Here is a 15,022-nt window from a genome sequence, read left to right on the forward strand (position 1 = left end):
TAGACCAATATCCTTGATGAACATTGATGCAAAAATCCTCAGTAAAATACTGGCAAAACGAATCCAGCAGCACATCAAAAAGCTTATCCACCATGATCAAGTGGGCTTCATCCCTGGGATGAAAGGCTGGTTCAATATACACTAATCAATAAATGTAATCCAGCATATAAACAGAGCCAAAGAAAAAACCACATGATTATCTCAATAGATGCAGAAAAGGCCTTTGACAAAATTCAACAACCCTTCATGCTAAAAACTCTCAATAAATTAGGTATTGATGGGACGTATCTCAAAATAATAAGAGCTATCTATGACAAACCCACAGCCAATATCATACTGAATGGGCAAAAACTGGAAGCATTCCCTTTGAAAACTGGCACAACATAGGGATGACCTCTCTCACCCCTCCTATTCAACATAGTGTTGGAAGTTCTGGCCAGGGCAATTAGGCAGGAGAAGGAAATAAAGGGTATTCAATTAGGAAAAGAGGAAGTCAAATTGTCCCTGTTTGCAGACGACATGATTGTATATCTAGAAAGCCCCATTGTCTCAGCCCAAAATCTCCTTAAGCTGATAAGCAACTTCAGCAAAGTCTCAGAATACAAAATCAATGTTAAAAAATCACAAGCATTCTTATACACCAATAACAGATGAACAGAGCCAAATCATGAGTGAACTCCCATTCACGATTGCTTCAAAGCAAATAAAATACTTAGGAATCCAACTTACAAGGGACGTGAAGGACCTCTTCAAGGAGAACTACAAACCACTGCTCAAGGAAATAAAAGAGGATACAAACAAATGGAAGAATATTCCATGCTCATGGGTAGGAAGAATCAATATCATGAAAATGGCCATACTGCCCAAGGTAATTTATAGATTCAATGCCATCCCCATCAAGCTACCAGTGACTTTCTTCACAGAATTGGAAAAAACTACTTTAAAGTTCATATGGAACCAAAAAAGAGCCCGCATCGCCAAGTCAATCCTAAGCCAAAAGAACAAAGCTGGAAACATCACGCTACCTGACTTCAAACTATACTACAAGGCTACAGTAACCAAAACAGCATGGTACTGGTACCAAAACAGAGATATAGATCAATGGAACAGAAGAGAGCCCTCAGAAATAACACCGCATATCTACAACTATCTGATCTTTGACAAACCTGAGAAAAACAAGCAATGGGGAAAGGATTCCCTATTTAATAAATGGTGCTGGGAAAACTGGCTAGCCATAAGTAGAAAGCTGAAACTGGATCCCTTCCTTACACCTTATACAAAAATTAATTCAAGATGGATTAAAGAGTTAAATGTTAGACCTAAAACCATAAAAACCCTAGAAGAAAACCTAGGCATTACCATTCAGGACATAGGCATGGGCAAGGACTTCATGTCTAAAACACCAAAAGCAATGGCAGCAGAAGCCAAAATTGACAAATGGGATCTAATTAAACTAAAGAGCTTCTGCACAGCAAAAGAAACTACCATCAGAGCGTACAGGCAACCTACAAAATGGGAGAAAATTTTTGCAACCTACTCATCTGACAAAGGGCTAATATCCACAATCTACAATGAACTCAAATTTACAAGAAAAAAACAAACAACCCCATCAAAAAGTGGGCAAAGGATATGAATAGACATTTCTCAAAAGAAGACATCTATGCAGCCAAAAGACACATGAAAAAATGCTCATCATCACTGGCCATCAGAGAAATGCAAATCAAAACCATAATGAGATACCATCTCACACCATTAGAATGGCAATCATTAAAAAGTCAGGAAACAACAGGTGCTAGAGAGGCTGTGAAGAAATAGGAACACTTTTACACTGTTGGTGGGACTGTAAACTAGTTCAACCATTGTGGAAGTCAGTGTGGTGATTCCTCAGGGATCTAGAACTAGAAATACCGTTTGACCCAGCCATCCCATTACTGGGTATATACCCAAAGGACTATAAATCATGCTGCTATAAAGACATATGCACATGTATGTTTATTGCGGCACTATTCACAATGGCAAAGACTTAGAACCAACCCAAATGTCCAACAATGATAGACTGGATTAAGAAAATGTGGCACATATACACTATGGAATACTGTGCAGCCATAAAAAATGAGGAGTTCATGTCCTCTGTAGGGACATGGATGAAATTGGAAATTATCATTCTCAGGAAACTATCGCAAGGACAAAAAACCAAACACCGCATGTTCTCACTCATAGATGGGAATTGAACAATAAGAACACATGGACACAGGAAGAGGAACATCACACTCTGGGGACTGTTGTGGGGTGGGGGGAGGGGGGCGGGATAGCATTAGGAGATATACCTAATGCTAAATGACGAGTTAATGGGTGCAGCACACCAGCATGGCACATGTATACATATGTAACTAACCTGCACATTGTGCACATGTACCCTAAAACTGAAAGTATAATAATAATAAAAAAAAGAAAAGAATTTTCAACCCAGAATTTCATATCAAGCCAAACTAATTTGCTTCATAAGTGAAGGAGAAATAAAATCCTTTAGAGACAAGGAAATGCTAAAGGATTTTGTCATCACCAGGCCTGCCTTACAAGAGCTCCTGAAAGAGGCACTAAATATGGAAAGGAAAGACCAGTACCAGCCCCTGCAAAAACATGCCAAAATATAAAGACCAATGACACTATGAAGAAACTGCATCAACTACTGTGCAAAATAACCAGCTAGCATCATGAAGACAGGATCAAATTCACACATAACAATATTAACCTTCAATGTTAATAGGTTAAATGTCCCAATTAAAAGACACCGACTAGAAAACTGGATAAAGAGTCAAGATCCATCAGTGTGCTGTATTCACGAGACCCATCTCACATGCAAAGACACACATAGGCTCAAAATAAAGGAATGGAGGAACATTTACCAAGCAAATGGAAAGCAAAAATGCAGGGGTTGCAATCCTAGTCTCTGATGAAACAGACTTTAAGCCAACAAAGATAAAAAAAGACAAAGAATGGCATTACATAATGGTAAAGGGATCCATGCAACAAGAAGAGCTATCTTAAACATATATGCACCCAATACAGGAGCCCTCAGATTCATAAAGCAAGTTCTTAGACACCTACAAAGAGATATAGACTCCCACACAATAATAGTGGGAGACTTTAATACCCCACTGTCGATATTAGACAGATCAACGAGACAGGAAATTAACAAGGATATTCAGGAATTGAACTCATCTCTGGACCAAGTGGACCTAATAGACATCTACAAAACTCTCCACCACAAATCAACAGAATATACACTCTTCTCAGCACCACATCACACCTATTCTGAAATTGACCACATAATTGGAAGTAAAACGCTCTTCAGCAAATGAAAAGAACGGAAATCATAACAGTCTCTCAGACCACAGTGCAATCAAACTAGAACTCAGGATGAAGAAACTCACTGACAACCACAAAACTACATGAAAACTCAACAACCTGCTCCTGGATGACTACTGTGTAAATGATGAAATTAAGGCAGAAACAAATAAGTTCTTTGAAACCAGTGACAACAAAGGAACAATGTACCAGAATCTCTGGGACACAGCTAAAGCAGTTTTAAAAGGGAAATTTATAGTACTAAATGCCCACATCAGAAAGTGGGGAAGATCTAAAATCGACACCCTAACATCACAGTTAAAAGAAGTAGAGAAGCAAGAATAAATAAATTCAAAAGCGAGCAGAAGGCAAGAAATAACTAAGATCAGAGCAGAACTGAAGGAGATAGAGACACAAAAAGTCCTTCAAAAAAATCAATGAATCCAGGAGCTGGTTTTTGGAAAAGAATAACAAAATAGATAGAACGCTAGCCAGACTATTACAGAAGAAAAGAGAGAAGAATCAAATACATGCAATAAAAAATGATAAAGGGGACATCACCACTGATCCCACAGAAATACAAACTACCATCAGAGAATACTATAAACACCTTTATGCAAATAAACTAGAAAACCTAGAAGAAATGGATAAATTCCTGGACCCATACACCCTCCCAAGACTAAATCAGGAAGAAGTTGGATCTCTGAAGGGACAAATAACAAGTTCTGAAATTGAGGCAGTAATAGCCTACCAACCAAAAAAAAAAGACCAGAACCAGATGGAATCACAGCCGAATTCTACCAGAAGTACAAAGAGGAGCCGGTACCATTCCTTCTGAAACGATTCCAAACAATAGAAAAATGGGGACTCCTCCCTAACATATTTTATGAGGCCAGCATCATCCTGATAGCAAAACCTGGCAGAGACACAACAAAAAAAGGTTTCAGGCCAATATCCCTGATGAACACCGATGTGAAAATCCTCAGTAAAACACTAGCAAACCAAAGCTGGCAGCACATAAAAAGCGTATCCACCACGATCAAGTCAGCTTCATCCCTGAGATGCAAGGCTGGTTCAACATATGCAAATCAATAAACATAATCCATCATATGAACAGAACCAATGACAAAAGCCACATGATTATCTCAATAGATGCAGTAAAGGCCTTTGATAAAATTCAACACCCCTTAATGCTAAAAGCACTCAATAAACTGGGTATTGATGAACATATCTCAAAACAATAAGAGCCATCAGTAACAAACTCATAGCCAATATCATACTGAATAGGCAAAAGCTAGAAGTATTCCCTTCGACAAGTGACACCAAAGATGCCCTCTTTTACCACTCCTATTCAACATAGTATTGGAAGTTCTGGCCAGGGAAATCAGGCAAGAGAAAGAAATGAAGGGCATTCAAATAGGAATAGAGGAAGTCAACTTCTCTCTGTTTGCAGATGACATGATTGCATATTTAGAAAACCCCACTGGCTCAGCCCAAAAACTCCTCAAGCTGATAAACAACTTCAGCAAAATCTCAGAATATAAAATTAATTTGCAAAAATCACAAGCATTCCTCTACACCAGTGATAGACAGCACAAATCATGAATGTACTCCCATTCACAACTGCTACAAAGAAAATAAAATACCTAGGAATCAAACTTAAAAAGGATGTGAAGGACCTCTTCAAGGAGAACTACAAACCAGTGCTCAAGGAAATAAGAGAGGACACAAACAAATGGAAAAACATTCCATGCTCAGGGATAGGCAGAATCAATATCGTAAAAATGGCAATACTGCCCAAATTAATTTATAGATTCAATACTATTCCCATCAAGCTACCACTGACTTTCCTCACAGAACTATAAAAAACTACATTAAATTTCATATGGAACCAAAAAAGAGTTTGTATAGCCAAGAAAATCCTAAGCAAAGAGAACAAAGCTGGAGGCATCATGCTACCTGACTTCAAACTATACTACAAGGCTATAGTAACCACAACAGCATGGTACTGGTACCAAAACAGATATATAAACCAGTGGAACAGAACAGAGGCTTCAGAAATAACACAACACACTTACAATCATCTGATCTTCGACAAACCTGACAAAAACAAGCAATGGGGAAAGGATTTCCTATTTAATAAATGGTGCTGGGAAAACTGGCTAGCCATATGCAGAAAAGTGAAACTGGACCCCTTACTTAAACCTTATACAAAAATTAACTCAAGATGAGTTAAAGACTTAAATGGAAGATCTAAAACCACAAAAACCCTAGAAGAAAACCTAAGCAATACCATTCAGGACACAGGCATGGGCAAAGACTTCATGACTAAAACACCGAAAGCAATGGCAACAAAAGCCAAAATTGACAAATGGGATCTAATTAAACTAAAGAGCTTCTGCGCGGCAAAAGAAACTATCATCAGAGTGAACAGGCAACCTACAGAATGGAAGAAAATTTTTTCAATCTGTCTTTCTGACAAAGGTCTAATATCCAGAATCTACAAGGAACTGGAATAAATTTACAAGAAAAAAAAACCCCATCAACAAGTGGGCAAAGGATATGAACAGACACTATTTAAAAGAAAACATTTATGTGGCCAAAACAAGCATATGAAAAAAAGCTCATCATCACTGGTCAAAAGAGAAGTATAAATCAAAACCACAATGAGATACTATCTCATACCACTTAGAATGGCGATCATTAAAAAGTCAGGAAACAACAGATGCTGGAGAGGATCTGGAGAAATAGGAACGCTTTTACACTGTTGGTGGGAGTGTAAATTAGTTCAATCATTGTGGAAGACAGTGTGGAGATTCCTCAAGGATCTAGAACCAGAAATACCATTTGACCCAGCAATTACATTACTGGGTATATACCCAAAGGATTATAAATCATTCTACTATAAACACATGCACACGTATGTTTATTGCAGCACTATTCACAATAGCGAAGAGTTGGAACCAACCCAAATGCCCATCAATAATTGACTGGATAACCCCAAATCAACAGAATATACATTTTTTTCAGCACCACACCACACCTATTCCAAAATTGACCACATACTTGGAAGTAAAGCTCTCCTCAGCAAATGCAAAAGAACAGAAATTATAACAAACTATCTCTCAGACCACAGTGCAATCAAACTAGAACTCAGGATTAAGAATCTCACTCAAAACCGCTCAACTACATGGAAACTGAACAACCTGCTCCTGAATGACTACTGGGTACATAACGAAATGAAGGCAGAAATAAAGATGTTCTTTGAAACCAACGAGAACAAAGACACAACATACCAGAATCTCTGGGACGCATTCAAAGCAGTGTGTAGAGGGAAATTTATAGCACTAAATGCCCACAAGAGAAAGCAGGAAAGATCCAAAATTGACACCCTAACATCACAATAAAAGAACTAGAAAAGCAAGAGCAAACACATTCAAAAGCTAGCAGAAGGCAAGAAATAACTAAAATCAGAGCAGAACTGAAGGAAATAGAGACACAAAAAACCCTTCAAAAAATCAATGAATCCAGGAGCTGGTTTTTTGAAAGGATCAACAAAATTGATAGACCACTAGCAAGACTAATAAAGAAAAAAAGAGAGAAGAATCAAATAGACACAATAAAAAATGATAAAGGGGATATCACCACCAATCCCACAGAAATACAAACTACCATCAGAGAATACTACAAACACCTCTACGCAAATAAACTAGAAAATCTAGAAGAAATGGATAAATTCCTCAACACATACACTCTCCCAAGACTAAACCAGGAAGAAGTTGAATCTCTGAATAGACCAATAACAGGAGCTGAAATTGTGGCAATAATCAATAGTTTACCAACCAAAAGGAGTCCAGGACCAGATGGATTCACAGCTGAATTCTACCAGAGGTACAAGGAGGAACTGGTACCATTCCTTCTGAAACTATTCCAATCAATAGAAAAAGAGGGAATCCTCCCTAACTCATTTTATGAGGCCAGCATCATTCTGATACCAAAGCCAGGCAGAGACACAACCAAAAAAGAGAATTTTAGACCAATATCCTTGATGAACATTGATGCAAAAATCCTCAATAAAATACTGGCAAAACGAATCCAGCAGCACATCAAAAAGCTTATCCACCATGATCAAGTGGGCTTCATCCCTGGGATGCAAGGCTGGTTCAATATACGCAAATCAATAAATGTAATCCAGCATATAAACAGAGCCAAAGACAAAAACCACATGATTATCTCAATAGATGCAGAAAAGGCCTTTGACAAAATTCAACAACCCTTCATGCTAAAAACTCTCAATAAATTAGGTATTGATGGGACGTATTTCAAAATAATAAGAGCTATCTATGACAAACCCACAGCCAATATCATACTGAATGGGCAAAAACTGGAAGCATTCCCTTTGAAAACAGGCACAAGACAGGGATGCCCTCTCTCACCACTCCTATTCAACATAGTGGTGGAAGTTCTGGCCAGGGCAATTAGGCAGGAGAAGGAAATAAAGGGTATTCAATTAGGAAAAGAGGAAGTCAAATTGTCCCTGTTTGCAGATGACATGATTGTATACCTAGAAAACCCCATTGTCTCAGCCCAAAATCTCCTTAAACTGATAAGCAACTTCAGCAAAGTCTCAGGATACAAAATCAATGTACAAAAATCACAAGCATTCTTATACACCAACAACAGACAAACAGAGAGCCAAATCATGAGTGAACTCCCATTCACAATTGCTTCAAAGAGAATAAAATACCTAGGAATCCAACTTACAAGGGATGTGAAGGACCTCTTCAAGGAGAACTACAAACCACTGCTCAAGGAAATAAAAGAGGATACAAACAAATGGAAGAACATTCCATGCTCATGGGTAGGAAGAATCAATATCGTGAAAATGGCCATACTGCCCAAGGTAATTTACAGATTCAATGCCATCCCCATCAAGCTACCAATGGCTTTCTTCACAGAATTGGAAAAAACTACTTTAAAGTTCATATGGAATCAAAAAAGAGCCCGCATTGCCAAGGCAATTCTAAGCCAAAAGAACAAAGCTGGAAGCATCACACTACCTGATTTCAAACTATACTACAAGGCTACAGTAACCAAAACAGCATGGTACTGGTACCAAAACAGAGATATAGATCAATGGAACAGAACAGAGCCCTCAGAAATAACGCCGCATATCTACAACTATCTGATCTTTGACAAACCTGACAAAAACAAGCAATGGGGAAAGGATTCCCTATTTAATAAGTGGTGCTGGGAAAACTGGCTAGCCATATGTAGAAAGCTGAAACTGCATCCCTTCCTTGCCCCTTATACAAAAATCAATTCAAGATTGATTAAAGATTTAAACGTTAGACCTCAAACCATAAAAACCCTAGAAGAAAACCTAGGCATTACCATTCAGGACATAGGCATGGGCAAGGACTTCATGTCTAAAACACCAAAAGCAATGGCAACAAAAGCCAAAATTGACAAATGGGATCTAATTAAACTAAAGAGCTTCTGCACAGCAAAAGAAACTACCATCAGAGTGAACAGGCAACCTACAAAATGGGAGAAAATTTTCGCAACCTACTCATCTGACAAAGGGCTAATATCCAGAATCTACAATGAACTCAAACAAATTTACAAGAAAAAAACAAACAACCCCATCAAAAAGTGGGTGAAGGACATGAACAGACACTTCTCAAAAGAAGACATTTATGCAGCCAAAAAACACATGAAAAAGTGCTCATCATCACTGGCCATCAGAGAAATGCAAATCAAAACCACAATGAGATACCATCTCACACCAGTCAGAATGGCAATCATTAAAAAGTCAGGAAACAACAGGTGCTGGAGAGGATGTGGAGAAATAGGAACACTTTTACACTGTTGGTGGGACTGTAAACTAGTTCAACCATTGTGGAAGTCAGTGTGGCGATTCCTCAGGGATCTAGAACTAGAAATACCATTTGACCCAGCCATCCCATTACTGGGTATATACCCAAATGACTATAAATCATGCTGCTACAAAGACACATGCACACGTATGTTTATTGCGGCATTATTCACAATAGCAAAGACTTGGAACCAACCCAAATGTCCAACAATGATAGACTGGATTAAGAAAATGTGGCACATATACACCATGGAACACTATGCAGCCGTAAAAAATGATGAGTTCGTGTCCTTTGTAGGGACATGGATGAAATTGGAAATCATCATTCTCAGTAAACTATCGCAAGAACAAAAAACCAAACACCGCATATTCTCACTCATAGGTGGGAATTGAACAATGAGATCACATGGACACAGGAAGGGGAATATCACACTCTGGGGACTGTTGTGGGGTGGGGGGAGGAGGGAGGGATAGCATTGGGAGATATACCTAATGCTAGATGACGAGTTAGTGGGTGCAGCACACCAGCATGGCACAGGTATACATATGTAACTAACCTGCACAATGTGCACATGTACCCTAAAACTTAAAGTATAATTAAAAAAAATTGTGATAAAATATACATAATATAAAATGTAACATTTTAATCAAAAAAAAATAATTGACTGGATAAAGAAAATGTGGCACATATACACCATGGAATACTATAAAGCCATAATAAGGCATGAGTTCATGTCCTTTGTAGGGACATGGATGAAGCTGGAAACCATCATTCTTAGCAAACTCACACAGGAACAGAAAACCAAACATTGCAGGTTCTCACTCATAAGTGGGAGTTGAACAATGGGAACCCATGGACACAGGGAGGGGAATATCACACACCCGGGCCTGTCAGGGGTTGGGGGCAAGGGAAGGGAGAGCATTAGGACAAATACCTAATGCATGAGGGGCTTAAATCGAAGAAGATGGGTTTTAAAACCACCACGGCACATGTATACCTATGTAACAAGCCTGCAAGTTCTACACACGTATCCCAGAACTTAAAGTATAATAATACATAAATTTAAAAATATCAGACTGTTGAGGAGGAAAAAAATGTGAGTTTTGTGAGTATCCACAGAAACGTGCAATCCCATCATCATAAGATTATGCCAGAGTACAGGGGGTCATGACCAAAGGGAGGCCAAGAGGTTTCTGGGAGTAAAGATTCTTCCCATGGAGGGCCTTTTCTGGACCTACCACTAGAAGTCAGGAAAAACTAACCTACATAGCCAGACAAGAATTGAAGGCCAAAATTGTAGATGAGTCTGCTTAGTGGTGGTTTAAAAATCATGTATTGAGCTGCTATGTAGGAAAATTTCTGACATTCTGAATAACTAAGATTGCGAACAGCAAAAGAAATGAATACCTTCATTTATCTTCACTTTATTAATAATATAAACATGGAAGAAATACAATTTTTGTACTTAAGAATAAAGATCTGTTTAAAATTGGCACCAATAAAAAAAGCTGGAAAAGTGGGAGAAGGTCACACTAATTACACTCAGAAGCTGGGTTTCAATCTATTGATTAAGCCAAAAATATATTGAAGGCAATTTAAAAATAGTGAGCAAGTTTTTGAGACTGAAATGTGTATCTATTTCTAAAGTCTTACTATTTAAAATTATATTCAATCATAATTTCCCCCAAATCAGTGAATTATGGTTTTGGCTAAAGACAATATCTTACTTCTTTAAATCCTTCCAAAATCTTGCAATTATATCTGAAATTTAATGATTTATTTAATTACATTATAAATCCACTATCATAATTGCTTACCTATTATGTATTATTATGCTAGATGCTGGGTTACTAGAAATATAATTCAGACATGATTCTTCAGTATCAATTATCTCAGCATTTAATGGAAGTGAGAATCACATACACAATAGACTATAATAATATATAAATTGCAATTATTTTTCACAATAAATCTGCAAAGTTTTTTTCAACCACAAAAGACTACTTTGAGTTAACATTGTCCCCATAGTACTCTTGGAAAAATCAAAATATTTTATTCTATTATCTCCCATAAATACAGTAGCAAAATGACCTTTAGTCCTGAGACATAAGACAGCTACTATTTGATGGACTATAAGATGTCAGGTGTGAATATTATACTAGAATATTTGAGTGAAGTAATTGTAGAGAAATCCTCTGGGCAGGAAAGGAGCAAGAGGGAAACAGTAAATGCCTAGAGAAAATGGAGGAAAGAAGATAAATCCTATGGGGAACAAAATAAAAATAAAGAGGAAATAAACTTCATATACACCACCCAGGTTTGCCTAAATCCATCTTTTGTTTTCAAGGAATATAATTTGAATCATCAGTCAACTGAATCTAACTTTTATTTCAGTTGTTTTAAAATTATTGATAAAAATTTTCTGGCTGGGCGCAGTGGTTCACGAATGCAATCCCAGCACTTTGGAAGGCAAACGTGGTGGATCACTTGAGGTCAGGAGTTTGAGACCAGCCTGGCCAACATGGCAAAACCCCAGCTCTACTAAAAATACAAAACTTAGCCAGGCATGGTGGCAAGTGCCTGTAGTCCCAGCTACTCAGGAGGCTGAGGCAGGAGAAAGGCTTGAAGCAGAAGAGGAGGTTACAGTGAGCAGGGATCACGCCACTGCACCGCAGCCTGGGTGACAGAGTGACACCTGGCCTCAAAAAATAAATCATGTTATATTCTTCCAAAATTTGTAAAATTTAAAATTATTTGCTATTTCTAAATATGAACTTTGTGTAGAATGCTTATTACTATATGTAGACAGTGACACTTAAAAATATTACTCATCAAAGTAAAAAACAATCTACTTACAGTTCTCTGACATTTTTGAAGATAAATATTCCAAAAGACTTAAAATACTTGTTTCCTTTAATTCTGGAGGCACTGATTTGTCCAAGTATAAAATATTTTTTTGTGAACTTTTACAGTGACAGAAACCAATTAAAGCAGTTTTTCGCAAATCAGAAGTGGCTGCATACAAGCAAATTTCTGCAAGAATTACTGTATATATGTAGACTACATTCCAGGCCCAGGAAAAATCATCTACCTTGCAACTTTCTTCCTGAAATGAGAAAATAGATATTTGATCATCAAAGTATATCTTTGCATATCAATAACTACACAGTGTACTTATAATAATTGTTAAAAGACCATAATAAACTAATATATCTAAATGTGTTCATTAAAAAATGGGTTTACCATGAGTAGACTGCATAAAATACAGTTCAAAGAATAAAAAATATAGATAGCTAATAATTATATATAGAACAACTTTGCAATTTACTTAGCAGTCAATGGAATGTAAATTAATTCAATGAGATACTATTTTCCATATCATATTCAAAAGGAACCTTTTGATATACAACTCCATTCTAGTGTGTGACACTTTCATTTATTGTTCATAGGAATCCAAGAAAGTTATTAATATATCTTATGGAGAATAATTTGGACATCTGTCCCAAAAACTTTGAAAGAAACTTCACAGTCTTTCACTTGGTAATTTAATTTCATTAGCCTACTCTAAAGAAACAGAAGTGTTGATAGAGATTTTATGTATGAGAATAACAATTCAACATTACTTATAATTAACTGTGAACAATTAGAAACAAATTTAATAACCAACAATACAGAAATGTTTCAATAAGTGAACTTACCCCAACCAAAATATAAATTTTAATATTATGTAATGAAAATGAAAAATGTTTATGATAAATGGTAACTGTGAATTTGCTTTTATATTTAATTAAATTTATTATTATAAAGTTATGCATATTATATGCGCTAATACAATATACAATGTAAATAGTGGCAGAAATAAAATCTGTTTCTCTTCGGTTCTCTTTTCACATATAAATTAGCAATGTTACCTGATTTTGAACAGACATAATGCTTGAAACAAAATCTCTCACTACGTCCATTAAAGCTTTCAAGCAGGCCATGTTTAATTTGGCAGCCTCCCCAAGGACCAGTAAAGCCAGTACTGAATCCAACCTGAAAATTTTATGGATGAAAGGATAAAGATTGTAATGGAAAATAATAATAATAATCAACTTTTTATGTGAAAAAATGAAATAGGTCAGAGGAAATGCATGTCTGCATTACCAGATACATTTATTTTCAATAAAGATTAGTATTGCTTCTCATTATGGTAAAAATCTGCAAAGAAGAGACACATTTTGGTAATATGTTTGAGTTCAGAGTAGTGCTCTGACAAATCTGAGTAATAAATATCACATATAATCACATTTCTTCATAGATCCTGAACAACAAGCAATCAGGGGCTCTGGTTCTAGAGTACCCCCAAAAACTCACAATAGGTTTTAATGTTTAACCTCTTGCAACTGATTCCACAAGGTGAATTTCAAGAGAGTGTTTTCTTCTCAAAACACAGCAATTTTTTAAAAACGGCCTTCTTCTAAGATACTCCAAAGATTCAACACTCTTTGATTCTGGAAAAAGTAAAATTTCTCAAAATAAAATTTATATTTCACATGAATGAAAGACTAGTTTTTTTAATATTATAAAAACTGGGAAATCACACAAGAATTTGTTAGTTATAAATGTACATATATTTTGAAGGTTTTGAAAATTACATATTTGTGATACTTTTACTAAATGAAAAATAGTTTGAAAGAGAACTAATAAGAGAACAAATTAAAAATTACTTTGGTCATAGCTGTTTATTGCCTTGATTTGTAGACCATTAATAAATTTAAAAGTTAGTATATTTTACAAGATTATTTGAATTTCACAACTGTGATATTTCAGGCCCATAAGTTCAAGGTCATCATCATTTTCTAAATCAAACCGTTCTTATTATGAAAATTAAAGACAATTCTTCATATTAAATAGGACTTTACAGAGGTCAATGTGCTTTCACATAAATTATTTCATTTGATTTGAAAAACAATTTTTGACACATTTAAGATTTTTCAAGACCTTTTTTCATACTAGAAAACTGAGACATAAATAGGTCAGAGGGACTTGTCCAAGTTCCCTTTTTAAGCTAGATTAGTTGTAACTCAAGTTTTCTCCCACCAAGAAGTATTTTCTGTCTTGCAATTCTGCTTTTCTAAACCATTACATAAATGTCAATATTTAAGCTTAGTGTGGCAGGTGCTGCCTATTGCCTACCTAATACTATTTGTCTCCTTTTCTAATGGAACATGAATTTTGTTCAAAATGGCAATATGCTCAATTAAGTTAGCCCCCTCAAGATGGAATTCTCTGTATCTTGATTGGAGTAGTGATTACATGAGTGTATACATTTGCCCAAGGTCATAGACCTGTGTACATTAATGTATGAAGTTCATTGTATCTAATTTATATTTCAGTAAGTTTGATTTAAAATTGACTGCCTAGACTCCCTTGAAGCTTGGAATAGCCATACAGTGCAGAGTTGGTTAATGAGCTAGAAAAGGAAGCATATTATGAAGACTGCCAGGTAAGCTATTATTTTTCTGGTTAAGAAAAAATTTTAAAATTAAATAACAGGTGTTATTTTTCTCCTTTGCGCATCCTCTTCCTCCTGCTTGTAATGCATATATTCCATGATACCATAAGGCACAGCAGCCTTCTTTCAACAAGGAGGATAAAAATCACCTGCTATACATGACAGAAAAGGAAGCTAGAAGAAGCTTGGACCTTGAAGATTTCCTTAAGTACTCACATCAGCACTGCACTACTTGTCATGTGCAATAAAGAAAGCTGTTTGGTTATGCAATTGTAGTCAGGTTTCTGCCAAATAAGAC

The 15,022-nt window shown here is 36.3% G+C and overlaps 1 protein-coding gene across 6 annotated transcripts in view; it reads right to left on the bottom strand.

Moving 5' to 3' along the window:
• The window catches only part of TMEM232 (transmembrane protein 232), a 335,529-nt gene that overhangs the window by 190,065 nt on the left and 130,442 nt on the right, over nucleotides 1–15,022 (bottom strand). For all 6 annotated transcript variants that reach the window (XM_055112526.1, XM_063604589.1, XM_055112529.2 and 3 more), the window contains 2 exons: nucleotides 13,139–13,262; nucleotides 12,084–12,333 (listed from right to left, as the gene is read on the bottom strand). In XM_055112526.1, coding sequence (XP_054968501.1) covers nucleotides 12,084–12,333; nucleotides 13,139–13,262 — 374 coding nt within the window. The remainder of the gene's footprint in view (nucleotides 1–12,083; nucleotides 12,334–13,138; nucleotides 13,263–15,022) is intronic.

This window comes from Pan paniscus, chromosome 4, assembly GCF_029289425.2.
Source record: "Pan paniscus chromosome 4, NHGRI_mPanPan1-v2.0_pri, whole genome shotgun sequence".
Lineage (NCBI taxonomy): Eukaryota > Metazoa > Chordata > Mammalia > Primates > Hominidae > Pan > Pan paniscus.